The sequence below is a fragment of the Solea solea genome, chromosome 8 (assembly GCF_958295425.1).
Source record: "Solea solea chromosome 8, fSolSol10.1, whole genome shotgun sequence".
NCBI lineage: Eukaryota > Metazoa > Chordata > Actinopteri > Pleuronectiformes > Soleidae > Solea > Solea solea.
Window position 1 is genome coordinate 26,174,501 of NC_081141.1, and position 17,503 is coordinate 26,192,003.

General features: G+C 42.4%; 1 protein-coding gene across 12 annotated transcripts in view; it reads left to right on the plus strand.

The window, feature by feature from the left end:
* The window catches only part of trpm3 (transient receptor potential cation channel, subfamily M, member 3), a 173,749-nt gene extending 156,246 nt beyond the window's left edge, over positions 1 to 17,503 (plus strand). For 7 of the 12 annotated variants that reach the window (XM_058635985.1, XM_058635986.1, XM_058635987.1 and 4 more), the window contains 9 exons: positions 948 to 1,088; positions 3,709 to 3,837; positions 5,659 to 5,910; positions 8,228 to 8,402; positions 10,045 to 10,137; positions 12,272 to 12,419; positions 13,387 to 13,580; positions 14,255 to 14,387; positions 14,561 to 17,503. In XM_058635985.1, coding sequence (XP_058491968.1) covers positions 948 to 1,088; positions 3,709 to 3,837; positions 5,659 to 5,910; positions 8,228 to 8,402; positions 10,045 to 10,137; positions 12,272 to 12,419; positions 13,387 to 13,580; positions 14,255 to 14,387; positions 14,561 to 16,181 — 2,886 coding nt within the window. In that variant the 3' untranslated portion in view covers positions 16,182 to 17,503. The remainder of the gene's footprint in view (positions 1 to 947; positions 1,089 to 3,708; positions 3,838 to 5,658; positions 5,911 to 8,227; positions 8,403 to 10,044; positions 10,138 to 12,271; positions 12,420 to 13,386; positions 13,581 to 14,254; positions 14,388 to 14,560) is intronic. The other 5 variants (XM_058635989.1, XM_058635990.1, XM_058635994.1 and 2 more) reach the window with 1 other exon arrangement.

Consider the following 17,503-nt stretch of genomic DNA (forward strand, 5'->3'; position numbering starts at 1 on the left):
TGTTTTTTGATGTTAGCTCCTGTTACTTTCCGTTAGCTTTAATTCTGCCTTATTTTCAATGAGCTTTCATGTAGCAAACCTTGTTTCCTTGAAATATGCACTTATCGAGTCAATTTATCAGATAAAATAATCAGGACATTATACAAATAACAACTATTTTATATGATATTATCGTGCATCTCTAATTTGATTCTTCACTGTTTTACCTGTTCAACCACCTCGAAACTTAAACCAACACTTTGACACATCGATCAAATATTTGAAGCTGAGTTTTAAACATTTTAATAGTTACTAAATGTACTCTCTCAGAGGTCTGGTGTTGCTCTGACATTGAGACCATAATCCATTAAAAAACAAACAAACAAAACAGCGGGCTCTGAACCCTCTCTCATGGATGACGAAATGTGTCACAGATTAAAGTGAGATTATATCTATGTCTGAACTTCTTTCTTTCCTTTTTTTTTCCCTCCTGTCTTCTTACTGTCGTTATCTTTGTCTCTCCTCTGCCTCTTAATTGTTGTCTGAGACACAATCCATGAGTGTCCATGTCTGCGTCATGTTGTGTTACCAACCTTCACCCAGCAACACTCCACCTCAAACACACATTTCACATTTTGGAATGATGACATTGCCTGTGCTTGCTTTTTTTGATGATATAATTAAAACTGTGTTGTAGCTTATCATTTAACACCTCTCCCCGTTGTCTCCCCTTTACCCCCTCTCTCCTTTTTCTTTGTGAATCTGCTCCTTCCATTCCCCGCCTCTCTTCCACATACTTGTCTTCATCTTTGTACTCTCTGCAAACCCCCTCTCCCCCACTCCTCCTCCTCTTCCTCCTCCATCTTTCCAATCCGTCACATGTCTCTTCCCACACTCTCATCCCTTTATACTTCACACCTTTCTCTCATCCCTCCCTCGCTCCGCGTTGGGTCTTGCTTTGCGCCCAGGCGATGCTGGGTCAGGTAGCCACGGAGACATCCAGAAAAAAGGATGTTGAGGAGGTCCAGAACCGTCACCGCCTCATCCCCATGGGACGCAAGATCTACGAGTTCTACAACGCGCCTATTGTCAAGTTCTGGTTCCATACGGTCAGTGTCGACTTCAGCAAAACACCCGCCTACACCCTCAGTATAGAGTCCTGTTGGCGCTGTCAGCGCTTCTTTGCATCAATTGCTGGCTTTCTGTAGTTAGCGTATTGCTTCTATAGTGCTTCATATGCCAATAACCTTCTGATCCACCTCCACACTGTCATTACCCAGCTTTACTAGGGTGGGAAAGTTGGTCATGAATAGAGACTGAAGAATGTTGAATGGTGAGAAAAGTACAAGGAGTGCGGATGAGAAATGAGACAGAAAGAGGGTTTTGTATTGACCACATAAACACACTGAATTAAATAGTTTTAAGTTTCAGCCCAGTTGTGCCCTGCCTCCCCAACCTTTGTCTCTAACCCTCTCTGGCCCCGTTTACTATCTGCCAAACCACTGCGGGAGGTGGTTGGAGACACATTGTGACCACACCGAACAGAAGTGTGAATGTGTCTCAGCTCCACCCAAAACAACTACATGAGCAGAGCAACATGTCCTCCAACTGAAATGTAACTATTGGATGTTTTGGCCAACCCCTGAATATGACCCATAGGTACGTTTTTAACAAGTGTTGGTGAGGTTACGGTTAAGGCCCACAGAAGGATTGCGGTTAGGGTTACGGCTTAAAACAGTCAGGGCTAGTTATGTTTCATTGGAGGACAGTTTCGAGCAGAAATACTTTAGTGACAACGTGAAAGCAAAAACTGCACAGTCCCCTCTGCTTTTGTCGGTGGTCAGCGTGTCGAAGACGACTTCTTCCCTTGCTTCGAAAAGCATAGAAGAGTCCATACAATTGTGCGACTTCACGTGCGGTTGTAATGTTGTTGATAGGGCAGTGCACAGGATGTGATGCCGTAGTCTGCTGCTGGAGGTCTTTGCAGAAGAAGAGGCGTAGGTGACGTAAGGGGCAGATGACCGTGATCGGATAGTAATAAGAAGCGATCTGCAGTATCACGACATCTTTCAAATTTCTCATAAAGTCTCCTTTATCTGACTCTGGAGAACATTAAGACAATGTATAAATAATATAAATGTTAAATAATATAAAATAAACAAGATATTAAAGCCACTAATTGTGGAAATCTTTAGCTGATATAAGGCGGAGGCTGGATTCCCACTGTTCTGTTCCCACTGTTGTGTTTTTTATGTTCACTTTGAGCACATTTTATGGCAGTAATCCAACGCTGCGTCTCTCAGGTTCTTTTGCGATGTGGTAAAACTCTCTCCCGTTTGTTGTCCTCCACTGTTTTGGAGTCCTTGGGCACAACAACTATGCACCATCTTCATTTTATATAAATACAGCTGGCAAAGATATGAGCTGCCTGACATATTGCTTTGTATTCACATCTATGGATTTGAATGCGTCATTTGGACGGCATTACTCCTTGCACTCTGGAATTTATATTGTTCCTTTTAAAAAATAAACGTAGAAGGGGAGACAGTTCAAATCACTTTTAACACCTTTGTTCTTAGAAATAATCTCTGAAATTACCATACCATTAAACCCTATCAGACTGAAATCCAATGATGTCAGGACCCATGAAACGGGAAATAGATGTAAACATGGATTTCACATGCATATGTGTCAAGCCTTCAAGAACCTAATCTGTAAATGCTTGTGTTGAGATCAAAATGATATCTTGTCTGGATCAGTGTGAGCACAAATAGGTGCAGGAGAAAAAAGAAAAAAAGAAAAAGAAAAGTGGATTTAAATAGAAACAGCCACAGGAGACAAGTAATCAACCAAGTCTCTATTATCAGATCTGAGTATTTGTATTACAGGGATTTGTAATGAGGGGCAGTCGTTCACTCTGTCAGGACGTGTTTAAACAGTGACATGTTGTTTTGTTTTTTTAAAGAAAATAAAAAAAAGTCTTATCACACGACTCCACAAGGAGGTTTACTCTGTCATGTCTCTCTATAAGAACTGTCACTGAGGTGACTGGTTTGTTTTCTGTTGTAAAGTAAAAAGCAAGACCTGTCATTTGTTAAAGCATTTATTTAACAGATAAACACTTTTCAGTGTTTTTACTGACACACCGTAGGAGGTTAATTGGTAACAAATAAAAGGAGCGTACGCCAAAGGTTTGGTCTTCATACCCAAGGACGTGTCGTAACTGATCGCCGTTGACGGCGAATGTAAGAGGAAAAAAGAGGTGGAGCTATGACATCATCGATTTACCAAGAATAATGTTTATCTGTAAAAACAATGAAAATCTTTTTCTTTGAGCGTCTGTCTAATAAGTTAAGGTCCAAGTCAATTAACAGTTAACAGTGTTCAGTTTTGTTGTATTTTAGAAAGCGTCCCAGCTTTTATGGAGATGGGGTTTGTAGATCTGGTCTTGCCTGTATTTTATTATTCCTTACAGTTTCACTTGTTTCTCCGGCAGGTGCAATATTCATATTTTTCATTCTGTTGCGTCATTTGTCATTTATTAGCCGTTTGTTGTCTTTGTCGTGCAGCGTATTGTTCTGCAGCTGTTGAGGCAGGGACGATGATTGATTGATCATTTTGGGTTTTCTCACCCTCTCACAGACCTTTTTTTGTTTACACAGAGAGAGAGAAATGAACTTTATTGATGCAAATGTGTCCCTGCTCATTTCTCTGTGCTGTTTTACGTAGATGGCATACGTGGCCTACCTCATGTTGTACAACTACATCGTCCTGGTGAAGATGGACCTGTGGCCGTCTCCTCAGGAGTGGATCGTCATCGCGTATATCTTCACCAACGGCATCGAGAAGATGAGAGAGGTAACGCTGTCCTGACCTGTATCTTAGCACCTTCTTATTCAACTACAGACTTCTGTCCACTCATTGTCTGCCACTTTATCCTCCACATGAGGGTCATGGAGGGGACATGGGGTGAAAGGCGGGGCTACACCCTGGTACACCCATCACAGGGAGACAAACAACCCTCCACTCTCACACCTACACTCAATTTCGAGTGTCCAAATATGCCCTAATCCCCAAATCTGCATGTTTTTGGATTGTGTGAGGAAACCGGGGTGTTTTTACTGCAGAGGCATAAACTACAGACGTAACAATATCATAATCTCACAACATGATAATACTGCAGAAACAAGCCCACAGTATGATATTTAGTGCAATATTTTATTAAAGGTATGGCTGTCAGGCCAGGAAAATAAAACTTAAATCAGTACCACGTCAAGTTTTACATCATAATAAGATGTTTTTACACTAAATGATGTCATCATAGCGGCAAATATTTCACATTAGGTTGAGATAAGTTGGTCTCGCAGAGGTGGATATACAGTATATTCTGCTCTGTCTGCTTTTACGTTGAACTTGTCGAAAACATGAATATGAAAATCCCAGCATGAAATAGAACCTCAGGATATCGTGAGGATGAACCATTTCCTCCCTTCATCATCTGTTCTCCACACACATTTTTCACACCAGTCTCACTTAACCAAGCAATACGTTACAACATAGCATGTAATGTTTTTTTAAAACGTTAAAAAAGCAAGTTATCACGTTACAACATGAATATTTTTCCTTTCATGTTATTAAAATGAATACTTTCCGTGTTATAATGTGATAGTGGTTCCTTTTTATTCTTCCTGGTGAGGCTACAATAAGCTTCTGTATAATAATCGCAGGTGAAGTCCACACATTCATGCTGAGTGTGTAACTTTAGCTTTTGTCTCTTTGTACTGAGCTGGTAATTGTGTTTGACTTTAGTTTGCGTGACAGGAAATTCTCCTTTGCCTCCGGTGTGTTTACTCACCTTCTGAATGGTTCGTTCCACTTCAGAACACGACCAAGTCTTCGACTGTATTTCCACCAGTACATCTCTTGTGCTGTGTCAGGGAAGTCTTTTTTCCCCCCCCTGCATAATCTCAAAATCTTTGCCAAGTGGCTTCTCCTATCACTTCTACGCCTCATCATGTAGGTCGCTGCAGTCTGGCACCTTTTCCCTGTTTCTCATTTCTTCACACAGGGAATCGCTTACGTGAAACGCTTCCTTCCACGCGTCCGATTTAAAACCCAGCGGAGCTTCCACGTTTTCATCATCTCTTGCCTCTCGCTCTCACATTCACACTCGGTCGTCCCTCATCAACACCGACCGGGACACCTTTGTTCTCGGGACATCGTGAAGCTAACAATATCGCTTCATCCGGCCTGATTTTCTGTTTCAGTAAGATTGTGTACATGTCGTCAAACAACTCAGTAGATGAGGAAGCAGTGATGGATTAAGAGGAGGAAAGGAAAGAATGTGATGAAAGGGAATTTATGCAACAGATGAAAAACAAAGAAATAAAACAGGTGTGGACGTTTAAGTTCAGCCTCACTGTGTGTGGCTGTGTTTGTACTCTTAGTGTATGGAAGCATTAATCATTGTGTCACATCGGTCACAGACTCCCTGATTCCTGTGCTCATACTGCCCTCATGTGGTTGTCATATTGCATTTCCCCACTAATTCAATCCCTGTGTGGGCTCACTTGTCTTTTTTTTAACCTTGTTAGTGAGCCCTTCTCTCCATCACTCCTGCACATCTGCACCCACGTTCTTTTTTTTTTTTACCTGATTCCACTTTTAAATCTCCTCCAGATTCTGATGTCAGAGCCTGGGAAGTTGCTCCAGAAGGTGAAGGTGTGGCTCCAGGAGTACTGGAACATCACGGACCTCATGGCCATCCTCATCTTCTCTGTGGGCATGGTGCTGCGGCTCCAGGAGCCGCCGCTCATGAGCTACGGGCGCGTCATCTACTGCGTCAACATCATCTACTGGTACATCAGGCTGCTCGACATCTTCGGAGTCAACAAGTACCTGGGTCCCTACGTGATGATGATTGGCAAGATGGTGAGAAGAGGCAGGAGTTGTCATGTCTTTCTATAGTTTATGTATTTACACCCATTGTCCTGGTCACAGATACTAACCAAGGCACATTTACTGTAGCCATAAAATACTTTTTAGCAAATTTATGGGGTTAGTTCTTCCAGATAAGCAGTAAGTCGTGCAAGAAATGTTTTGAAGCAGGATAAAAACGTACAACTTAATGTTAAAATAGAGCAAGATCAGGACATTGGAACATCACAATGTGAATATCCTTCTAACTTTCCTTGCAATATTAATTCATATGCACTAATTAATATTTCGTGGCCATGAAATAGATTTTTTTTTTGTCTGTAATAATGACTTTTTCTGTTCTGCCTTATAATTTAAGCAAAGGAATAATAATCACCCTGTTAGTCCCAGACGATCAAATATGTATCAGGTCAATATGAGCAGAAAAGTTTCCCGCAGACTTTCCATAAAAGCCAGATTAAATACTTAACCACAGTAGCCATGGCAACCCAAAACAAAGGTATAAGGGGAAGAAATCACGTCTTCCTCAACGGCGCAGTTTCCTGAGTTAAATTAAATGTTGGTTTTGGTATTTTTACTGGATTTTTCAGTCTTTAACTATGAATTGAAGAAGCCTCTTCTTTTCAGTTTTTATTCAGGCATTTTTATGCAAAAACCAAAAATGTGCACACATACAGGCTGATAAAAACTCATATCCTGACTCTCATTTCACTTCACATGACTGATGAAGAGTTTAATGAGTTCACTGATTACACGAGTTTAATTTGTGCGCGTTAGCCGCTCCGAACATCTGCTGCCTCTAAACCTCTATTGTTTGATCTCTAAGAGCAAATAATCAGAGCCTCTGTTACTCTCATGATACACATCAAAGACCCCAAATGTGTATCTGATGACTTTAACAGCGGACGTGTGATGTGAAAATAAATCAGCAATTAGAGAGAGAACGGGAGGATTCACATTCAGTAAAGATGAGTCGGGTATTTGATCTTCACCATGTTGTAATCTGACGTCCAAACAGCAGAGAAACAGAGAAGAACACATGATGCTGCAGTTAAAGTTATTACTTACAACACTTTTAAGTGTCTGTTTTTCATTGTATTTCTGTTCTGCCTCATCATTTAAGAAAAGGAGTAATCGGGACTTTATTTTGGCAGAACTATAAGACAAAAGAAAGAAAAAGTCTTATAGAAAGTGAATAAACAATAGCCATAAATTAAAAATACACAGGGGCTAGTGAAATATACATTAACCTAGAGATATAACTTTAATACTGACTTTAATTTCAGTATAAATCAGGGATGGGAATTGAGATCGGTCCAATACTGGTCAAAATCACTAAAAAAGTAATCCTATATCCTAGGTTATATATCACATGCTTCACTTTGCACAGACTGTAAAAAATGCAAATACAAATCAGTAAAAGCATTTTTAGCTGAGTCATGTTTGGGCTGTTTATGTCTTGTTTTTGGGAGAACAGTATTTGTTACACAGTCTTTGAAACGACTCGGCACAAATGTGTTGTTAACAGCATCATAGTTCATAAATGTGAACATATTTAGTGTTTTTGTCAATATATACATTTTACATATGTTTTCGAATTTATTCTATTTAAAAACACCAAAGAAAAAATGTCTTGTACGTGTAAATGTACTGATGTACATTAAATACTGATTCTGATTCTGAGTGGTCTAAGATGACTGTATCAGACTAATCTGCGTATCGGTAGATACTCCAGTTTGTGATATCGCTATCGGACACAAAAAAGTAGTATCGTTCCATCCCTAGAACAAATAGATTTGAGGGTTTGATTGATCAATGAAGACTGTCAGTGGAGAGAGAAGTAAAAAAAAATCACATTTTTAAACCAGTTCTCCTTTAGCTTTCCTAAAGAAGAAAAATGTTTAGTCTTTGAGAAGAAACAAACATTATGAGAATAAAGTCATAATTATTATTGGAGCAAAATCTCAGAGGATCAGCTGCAACCTGCATGAAGATGAGGAGCCTTTTGAGTGAAGTTATATTTTGGTTTGGGCTTCACAAAGAAGGAAATACTTTTCATCTTTTTGTCACATTAACATTATTATTAACATCGGGACGTTGAAAAGATTGTGGAAGAAAAGGAGTTTGTTTTGAAGAAAGAATCACAAACACAGACTTGGAGGAAATCCTCTCTTTTGTGTGTTAGTGGTCGACTGTGAGGCTTTATTCTTGTAATATTATGACTTTGTTCTCAAAAGACGAATCTTCTGGTTTCATTTATTGATTCCTCTCTCTAACCTCTAACCTTCTCTCTCTCTCCTCTGTCCGTCAGATGATCGACATGATGTATTTCGTCATCATCATGTTGGTGGTGCTGATGAGTTTCGGCGTGGCGCGTCAGGCCATCCTCAACCCAAACGAGGACCCGTCCTGGATGCTGGCGAGAAACATCTTCTTCATGCCGTACTGGATGATCTACGGAGAGGTGTTTGCCGACCAGATTGACCGTGAGTCCGGGGGCCAGAGGGCGAGATGTGTTGAATAAACTTAATTTTTATTTAAATCCCGCGAGGACTTTTCCTGAGTGCTACTGAGCGCTCACTGACTCACTAATTTAATTTCCAGTCGTCCTTCCACGGGCAAAATTGCATCTGCGGTCACAGTAATTACTCACTTAGCTTCTTGAGGACATTAATGTCTTATGTCATTTTGTTCTTGACCTGGTTTTGTCTTATGTTTTATTCAAGAATCCAGGAGGGAAAAACACCACTCACTCATTTTAGAAGTGTTAGTTGAGGTGTTGGGGGGGCGGAGCATCAGCACACTCACTCTGTGCAAACATTATCTTTAAATATGCACAATTTAAGTCAGCGGTTTTTGGTCTCTGTGTGGTTTAAACGGGCAGCAAAACGGTGCTCTATTAATACAGAGGTCAAAGCACGTCACTGGATTAACCTTAATGCAGAACACTTGTGTCAGTCACTGGAACTGAACATGTGAAGTTTCACTGCGTAGTTCAAGGAACCTTTATCGTCTGTGTTTTCACTGCAGTGAAAGACCAGGGAAGATGAATAACCCCACAACATGCCACAACATGCTGTTCCACCCCAGTCCACTAGGTGGCAGTAATGTGAAAGACTTTACAATACAACAATGATGTCACCACAGAATTGATTCAATGGCTTGAATCCAAGTCACTCATCTTCTACCGCTTAGTCCTCTACATGAGGGTCGTCGTGGGGGACGCTGGTGCACATCCCCCCCGGATGTGCACCAGGGTTAGGACGATAATTAAGATAATTAAGGGTTAGGACGCCCTGGACAGGTCACCTGTCCATAACAGGGACACATTGAGACAAACAGAATATATTAATATTAATATTTAAACCGACGTGTAATTATCAATAAATACTCACATATGAAGTAATGAAGTAAAGTGTAACATGGAGCTAAGAAACCAGAAAATATTCACATTTAAGAAAAGTGGTTTGGAAAAGAACTTACGTATGTTTATTAAATTAAATTAAATTAAATTAAATTAAATTAAATTAAATCAAATCAAATCAACAACAATCCAGAATAATTTATTGTCTTGGACGAACGTTCTTCAAGAATACACAGCAACAACACATGTTTTATTCACAGAACATCAAATAACCTTGCGAAAACTTGCCTTGAACATGAATATTGCACCTAAAAACACTTAGAATAGTAAAGAATGTGAAAGCGGTGTAGTCTACTACACTGACAGTGTTTCTCCTGACATGTTTACCCACACATGTTCAACTGATTGACACTTGAACATATTCTGCACTGAGATTAATCGAGTGAGGGTGGATTACAGCTTCGTCTTACTCCCCCCTGAGATTCTCTGACGAGATCTTTGCACAAAGGTCAGTGTGTGGATGCGTTTAGACTCCAGTCTTACTCATTTAAACTGTGTAGACGGAGACATCGCGACTAAAAACATCAAAAATGACCAATGTGTGTTCAAAAAAAAGAAATGTCTTGAGAGTGAGTATTTGTGTGTGTGTGTGTGTGTGTGTATACAGTACATATATATATACAGTATATGATGCTGTGTACAGAATGTGACGAGTGGCCCAAAGAGAAGAGATCTGAAATAATGTTTTCCATTCTTTGTTTCAGATATGCATAGTAGGAAGTTAAAGCACAGGCTGAATGAAAAACTCTGGCTGGTCGAAAATTACTTTCGAACCCACGGAACCTGGCGTAGTAATGGTCAATCCCACAGTCAAAATCCCAGTAAATCTGTAGATTAAGAACTGAGTCTCACAAACCCACATCCCATGTCCTCCCTCCCTCCCTCCATGTACCATGTCATGCCCACTTCTACCACCAGAGGCCACTGGAGACAAAAGTGTGCATGTCGCTCTCTCTCCACATGCAGTGAAGGTTAAAGTTGCCCTCGTGTGTTGCTCTCTTGGGTCAGACACGGTGCGGTTTAAGAGAATCCGAGAGTGAAAATGCCTTCTCCAGACTTTTGTTTGACAAAAACACAGTTTGACCCAAGGCAACAACATCCTGTAAGCAGCTTTACCCTGACTAATTTTGGCATTAGCTGGCAAATGGCACTGTTTCATGGCAGTAGCACTTTTCAAATATTCTCAAATGTGCAGCTTTTTTATTTGCATTTTCGTGTTCAAACAACAAAACATTGATATTCCCTGAATTCTCTTTTTTATTTGGAGTGATCCTGCCATGTCAACACCTGTCTGTCACACGAACCATGTCACCCTTCTACCAGTGTAGTCAACATTTAACATAAAGTAAACGATAAAGGTTTGAATTAAATGATTTATCCACCACCTTCCATCATCTAAAAATCTGTTTTTTCACGTGGTTCAGTTGTCAGAGTTTTTTTTAAAAATCCAAATTGTTTTCAAGGTAAATCTCTCTTCTTTTTTGTTAACATGAATAAAAATGGAAAAATGACTTCAGTTCTCTGTCTTTGGGCTGCATCGTGTGAGACAATTGAGCATCGAGCAACGACGAGCATGACCATGAGTAAAAAAATCATGTTTCCTCAGATAAAAGCCACAACAGCAACTGAACCATCACCGATGGAAAAAACACATGTGCCCTAAATGCATTTCAAACGATTCAGAGCAATCGATCATTGCTGAATGAAGCTATGGCTGTGACAATATACTTTAAACATTGACTGCTATGTTTAAATATATTGGAAACACAAACTGCGATGATACATGATGAGTGCTTTTGTTAATGTTTGTTTTAAGTTTTATGTTTTTTTCAGACGAGCCTCTGCCATTAACACGTCCACAGAAAAGAAGCATAAAAATAAATTATGCTTCTGTATCACTTTTATTTGGTATTTTTATGTCTGCTTGTCTCTTTGTTTTAATTTGTTTAAGTCAATGTTGAGTTTGTCCTTAAATGTTTTTTTCTCCCTTAAAGCTATAGTGCGTAACTTTTGGTGACATTTTTGTTGTTGTTGTTGTTGTTATTCAGCCTCTGTTGGTTCTTTGCGAACAGATATTATTTAACATTTTTTATGTCCTTCATCTGAAAATGTGCTGTCAGGCAAAACTATCGGACCTGACTGAGGGAGCGTTTGTGTGTATACACCTGCAGAGAAGGGGTGGGTGGGAGTACAGCAGAATTCATTCTTGGGCGCTTCTTCGTGTTTTAAGTCATACTCAAACCTGTTTGCAGCCATCTTGCTTTACTCGCGCAATATGGCTTAATCGTCATTGCATGAACACATTTTTACTTAGATAGTTCTCTTCCACCAAAAGTTTGGGGCGTAACTCCTCCCACAGTTTTGAGAAAAACCCCAAACATCCTACATCAAAATGTGCGGTTTGATCGGGAATGGTGTGTTTTGACGTTTCGAGTAACCATGGTGACAAAAATTGTGAAAAACTGCGAAAATGCACACGAATGGGAAATCATACTTTAACGTAGAGAAGTGGTTGGAACTTTAAACGGGTCACAAGACTTGGGATCTTTCTCACCTAAGTCAAAGTTTTGATATCTATTATGTTTTTAAACCATCGCAGTTTACGTTTTTGTATATTTTCTAGTTCAAAATGACATTAAGATACAGTCTGGCTAAAGTTGCGCACTAGAGTTTTTAAGTGTTACATTTTATTTTCCTTTTACTAAATGTTGTCCTCTGTGTGTGCCATGTCTCTGCATGTCTGTCCCATTTTGGTTGTGCATCTTAAATTTTCCTTCTACTATATATACATACACACATACATACATATATATATATACATATAGAAACATATATTGATGAATTCAAGTCTTTATCTGTGTCTAAATACGTGCACTCCTTGTTTAAATCTGTATGTATGTGTGTGTGTATTCATTTTGTGACGGCATGCAGCCCCCTGTGGGCAGAACATCACCACTGAGGACGGCGTGGTGGCGCTGCCTCCCTGTAAGACCGGCGCCTGGATCGTCCCGGCCATCATGGCCTGCTACCTGCTGGTCGCCAACATCCTTCTGGTCAACCTTCTCATCGCAGTGTTCAAGTACGTAAACTCTCGTTATTTATATATAGAGTGTAAATCACCTCCGAGATCTGGATTACAACCAAACGACACGGTAACATAGAACTCTATGAAGTACTATTTCAACCTATTCATCATTAAATATGGTTTTAAGTGGCTACAAATGATTTGTTTGAATAATGCTGCTGGGGTTAAGAGGACTCTGATGTATCCTGAGGACAGATCTTGTTCATGTACAGTGAGGCAAGTCCCCACATTTACATATTTAGGACAGATTGGGAGCGTTCAGGGTGGAGGTCAATGCCAGGTCTGAACAGGGTCAAAAAGAATTCTCAATCCATATCCACATTATTACCTACATACCTGGAGAATACCATCCAAATCCATGCTTAACCTTTTGATTTATGCTGATTACACACAGATGCACGGCTAACTACATAACCTGTAATGAAACATACTGTGAATAAATGTCTGTAATCTCCACACCTCGCTGGTAGGACATGGATGTGTACTTTTTATATCTTTGTGAGGACAAATAAACGTACAAACCTACCCTTGTGAGGACATTTTGACAACTTTAAAGGGCTTTTTCAGGGTCAGGCATTTAGTTCTGATGGTTACGGTTAGAGTAAGGGGCCAGGGAATGCATTATGTCAACGATGTGTCCTCACGTGTGTTTTTGTGTGTGCTGCAGTCATTAGTGGTTGTATTATCAGAAAGAGACAGCGCCTCTTCCACAGAGACATTACCATGCTAATGATTTGTTTTTGTGCTTCTGAATGATCCAAGAAGCAAAGACTGATCCTCCTTTTGTCCGGGTAATTACTAAAATGTGCACAGTGGCAAAAAAAACAAAACAAATGAGTTAAATTATAGGTATAATCACATTACATATTAATACAAACATTTATTTGGCTTAAACCATCTCCACGTGTATAGGAAAATGTGCGGTAATTTAATCCTCGTGTGTGACTCTCTTTCATCGTAGTAACACATTCTTTGAGGTCAAGTCCATCTCCAACCAGGTCTGGAAGTTCCAGCGCTACCAGCTCATCATGACCTTCCACGAGCGGCCCGTCCTTCCTCCTCCGCTCATCATCTTCAGTCACATCACCATGGTCCTCAAGCACCTGTGCTGTCGCTGGCGCAAGCATGACGACGACGAGAGGGATTACGGCCTGAGTGAGTCCAAAAACATGCAGATTAGGGGATTAGGCAAATTGGACACTCTCAATTAACTGTAGGTATGAGAGTGAGTGTGAATGGTTGTTTGTCTCTATGTTGTCCCTGTGATGGTGACTGGTGACCTGTTCAGGGTATCGCCCTGTGTCAGATGGGTAATAAAGCGGTAGAAGATGGATGAAGATATTCAGATTCCCACCCACCTCTGCACTCACACACACACATCAATGTTTTTATTTTTATACTTAATCACTTGTCTGCACTGCCTTCTCCGCCTCACACGGGTGGAGCTAACAGCTAAGCTAACAGGTGAGTCAGCAGATTTTGTTTTGGTTACTCTTGGGTGTAAAACTGGACATACTGCAAAACGCCACTTCTCAGATTCTTTGGTGTCCTGACTGTGATTTACTTCATTACATCGTCCATTTTCACAGCGAAACAACCCAAAAATTAGCCCTACACATGTGCAAAAGTGAGGCTACTTCCAAGGTTATTACTTTAGACGGCCTGTTGTGCTTCTAGGCCGTATGTTTTTGATTTTAAGGTTCAAGTTTGAACTTTCTCCACCAAGTTCCACCAGATTATCCAAATAAATGGTCAACTTAGTGTGGACACAACCATGTCAATAAAACACGGTTGCCTTACAACTGTCTTACAACCTCTTCCACCCGCAGAGCTTTTCATCACCGAGGACGAGCTGAAGAAAGTCCACGACTTTGAGGAGCAATGTATCGAGGAGTACTTCAGAGAGAAAGACGATAGGTTCCACTCTTCAAACGACGAGCGGATCAGAGTCACGTCGGAAAGGTCAGACATGAAAACACCAGCGTGTGGATCTGTGAACGAGGAAGGGACAGAACAGACACATGAGTCATGCAGAGCTACAGTGTCTGCTGCATTTTTGAAAACATATGATGTGTTTAAGAGACTCGAACTCTTCCTCCTCCTGTTTTAATGCTCCTTGTTTTTGTCATGTTCAGGGTGGAGAACATGGCGATGCGTCTGGAGGAGGTCAACGAGAGGGAACACTTCATGAAGGCGTCGCTGCAGACTGTCGACATCCGTCTGGCACAGATGGAGGAGCTGATTGGACGGATCGCCGTCGCGCTGGAGCGCGTGACGGGGGTGGAGCGCGGTGAGGTGAACAAAGTGCGCTCCAGGACTTCGTCTGACTGCACAGACTCTGCGTACATACTCCGTCAGGGTGAGTGCCACGACACGGCATACATCCTCCGCCAAAGCAGCTTTAACAGCACTGAGGGGAACTCCTACCGTCTGCAGGAGGCGCTGGAGGGAGCGGCAGAGGGCTCCATGTCCCCCCCCTCTCCTACGGCCGTGGCCATGCGGACGAGAAGCCACTCGTTTTATGTAGGAGGCGGTCGTGGCGGTGAACGCGTGAGTGGAGCCGAACGGGCTGAGAGCTTCTTCAAAGAGCGCTCGCTCAGTCTCCACCGAGCCAACAGCTCGCAATCTGTGTCCTCAGCTGCCGCCGCCAAGGAGTCTAAGCCCCTCGCCCTGGCGACGCTGTCGGTGTCCCAGCAGCACCGTCCGTCATCATGCATCGATATCTACGTCTCCACCTCTGAGGAGGTGGGACCTGCGGAGGTTTTCCTGGATCCCATACGCGTGATCCCACCCCTCCAGAGAGACTTGTCCCTGCAGTCAGATATCATGGAGGCGGCGCCACCTGGAGGCCGGGACTTCAGCAGCACCACCACCAGCGGCTTGGGTGACAGGCACTCGGAGGGCGGCGTGGGCAGCAGCGTAGCAGCTGGAGCTGCGTATGACGACAGCGCGGCTGCCGATCTGACGCTGTGCTCGGCTCACCTCTTACCAGACACGACCTTACCTCTGTGGGACATGGATCCGTCTCCTCCTCCGTCAGCCGGGCTGCTCGAACGCTCCAAGAGCAGCCGCTACCTCTCCACGGCGGGCACGGCGTTCCTGGACGAGCCTCCGCTGGTCAAATCCCACAGCCTCATGTTCACGCCGAGAGGCTGCTACGGTGGACTGGGGGCAGGAGTCCAGGTAAAAGCTGCAGAGTACACCAGCATCACTGACTGCATTGATACACGCTGTGTCTCAGCTCCATACACTCCTGTGGAACGCTCACACTCACCTGGAGGATCCACCTCATTCCCCTTTGATAAGCCCACAGACAGTGTTTCCTCTCACCCAGAGAGGGAGGCAGAGCTCAGTCACACAGAGTCTGATCCAGAGGATCCCGAGGACCTGATCCCAGCCTCTGATACCCCTCGCCTCGGGATTCTCAGTGGGCCCAGTGGTGCCCCTTTCTGCTCCCCCTTCTCCAGGCTTGAGCGGGCAAACAGCTGCTCCTCAGACGACTCCCATCCTTCCCTCACGCTGGCTCCTCCGCACCGGAAGAGCCTGTCAGTGAGCGAGAGGATGGAGAGGGGACCGGGTCTGGGGGCAGACAGGGGGCCTGGGCCGGGGGGGAGGGGTCTGGCAGGAACCAGAAACCCCTTCCTCAGGAGCAAGTCTGGAGCACGGCCTGACGCGGCCAAGACTGACAGCCTCTCCATGAGGAAGCTGGCCACTCCGTCGGCATTCCGCAGCTTTGATAGACAAAACTACACGTGACAAGGAACACTGGTCAGCACGCGCACACACACTGATAGGACCAGCGAGGAAAACTGAAAGGGCCGAGGGTGAGAGTGAAAAGCAGGGTTGAAGTTGCCGCAGACGCTGATCTGGATCAGTTTTTACACTCTAGTTTTTAACAAAAAAACAAAAAAAAAGGTGACAAAAGTTTATTCATAGTACGTGCTAGACTTCGCCAACTTCGCCCTGGATCATGAAACCAGGGGGTAGGAAACGGGAGACGAAAGGGTCCTAATGTACACCAGTCAAATACAAAGAGCTATGAATCTAGACTAGTTTTTACCTCCTCATGTAGCTGAGTAACTCTCAACTGGGTGTTTTTGGCAACGGAAGGTGTCTTTGTACTTGTATGTCTTCCACCCGCCACCTTTTTACGTCAGTAGACAGCCGTCACTGTGTCACATCACACATCACTCACGTCACTTACTCTACTGTTACTCCTATAGATGCACTGTATACGGTGGAAAAAGGGACAAAAAAAACCCAGAGTTGTTTGGTCTCTTCATCTCAGCACAGACACAACACTTATAATACATTAAAACACATTGTTCCCTTTTTTGTCCGTATAATCCTACGACGCCCGGCACAATCTGAACAGGAGCTGATGATTCTGAGAGGGAATCAGTGTGTTTGGGACAGAGAAGACGACGGCTTCACCACGGCAACAACTTACCTCTGTATACACAAGTACACCTTTGAATAATCACTATTTATCCTGGTTTTGTTTTTGTCAAAAGGAATACAGAAAAATCGTCTTTCATTCACATACGTGTAGCAAAACTGTCCGTGTTTCTCCAGCCAGAGCAGCAGTGAAATCTGTGTTTGATTAGTCGTGTGATACAAGTCGGTAAACGTGAGCAAGAAAGAAAGAAATGTGTGAATGTGGGCAGACAAAAAAAAGGGAATTAGATACATACGTTTTTATTTTAGTTAAATTAAACATCTAATCCTTATCATTCTTAAATGTCTCTGACAATAAACACTCCTCACATCACATGACGTAGTTTGTTTACGCCGCCATGTTGGCAGGAAGAGCTTCTGCAACAAAACAAACAAACAGTGCCAGTTTCAAGCCGTCAGCGTGAGCAGTATATCACAGAACCTGAGCTCTATCTGACTCGATACTGCCCCCTGGTGCTTTTCATGAGTGTGGAAACAGCCAGCCATGATTCCACACCTGCAGTATTTTCCAACGTCGCCAACTTTCTATATATAAACTTTCCCTCATCCTCATTCAGAAAGCACTGCACAAATCACTATAAAAAATATAATGTGTAAAATAAACAAGATATTAAAGTAAA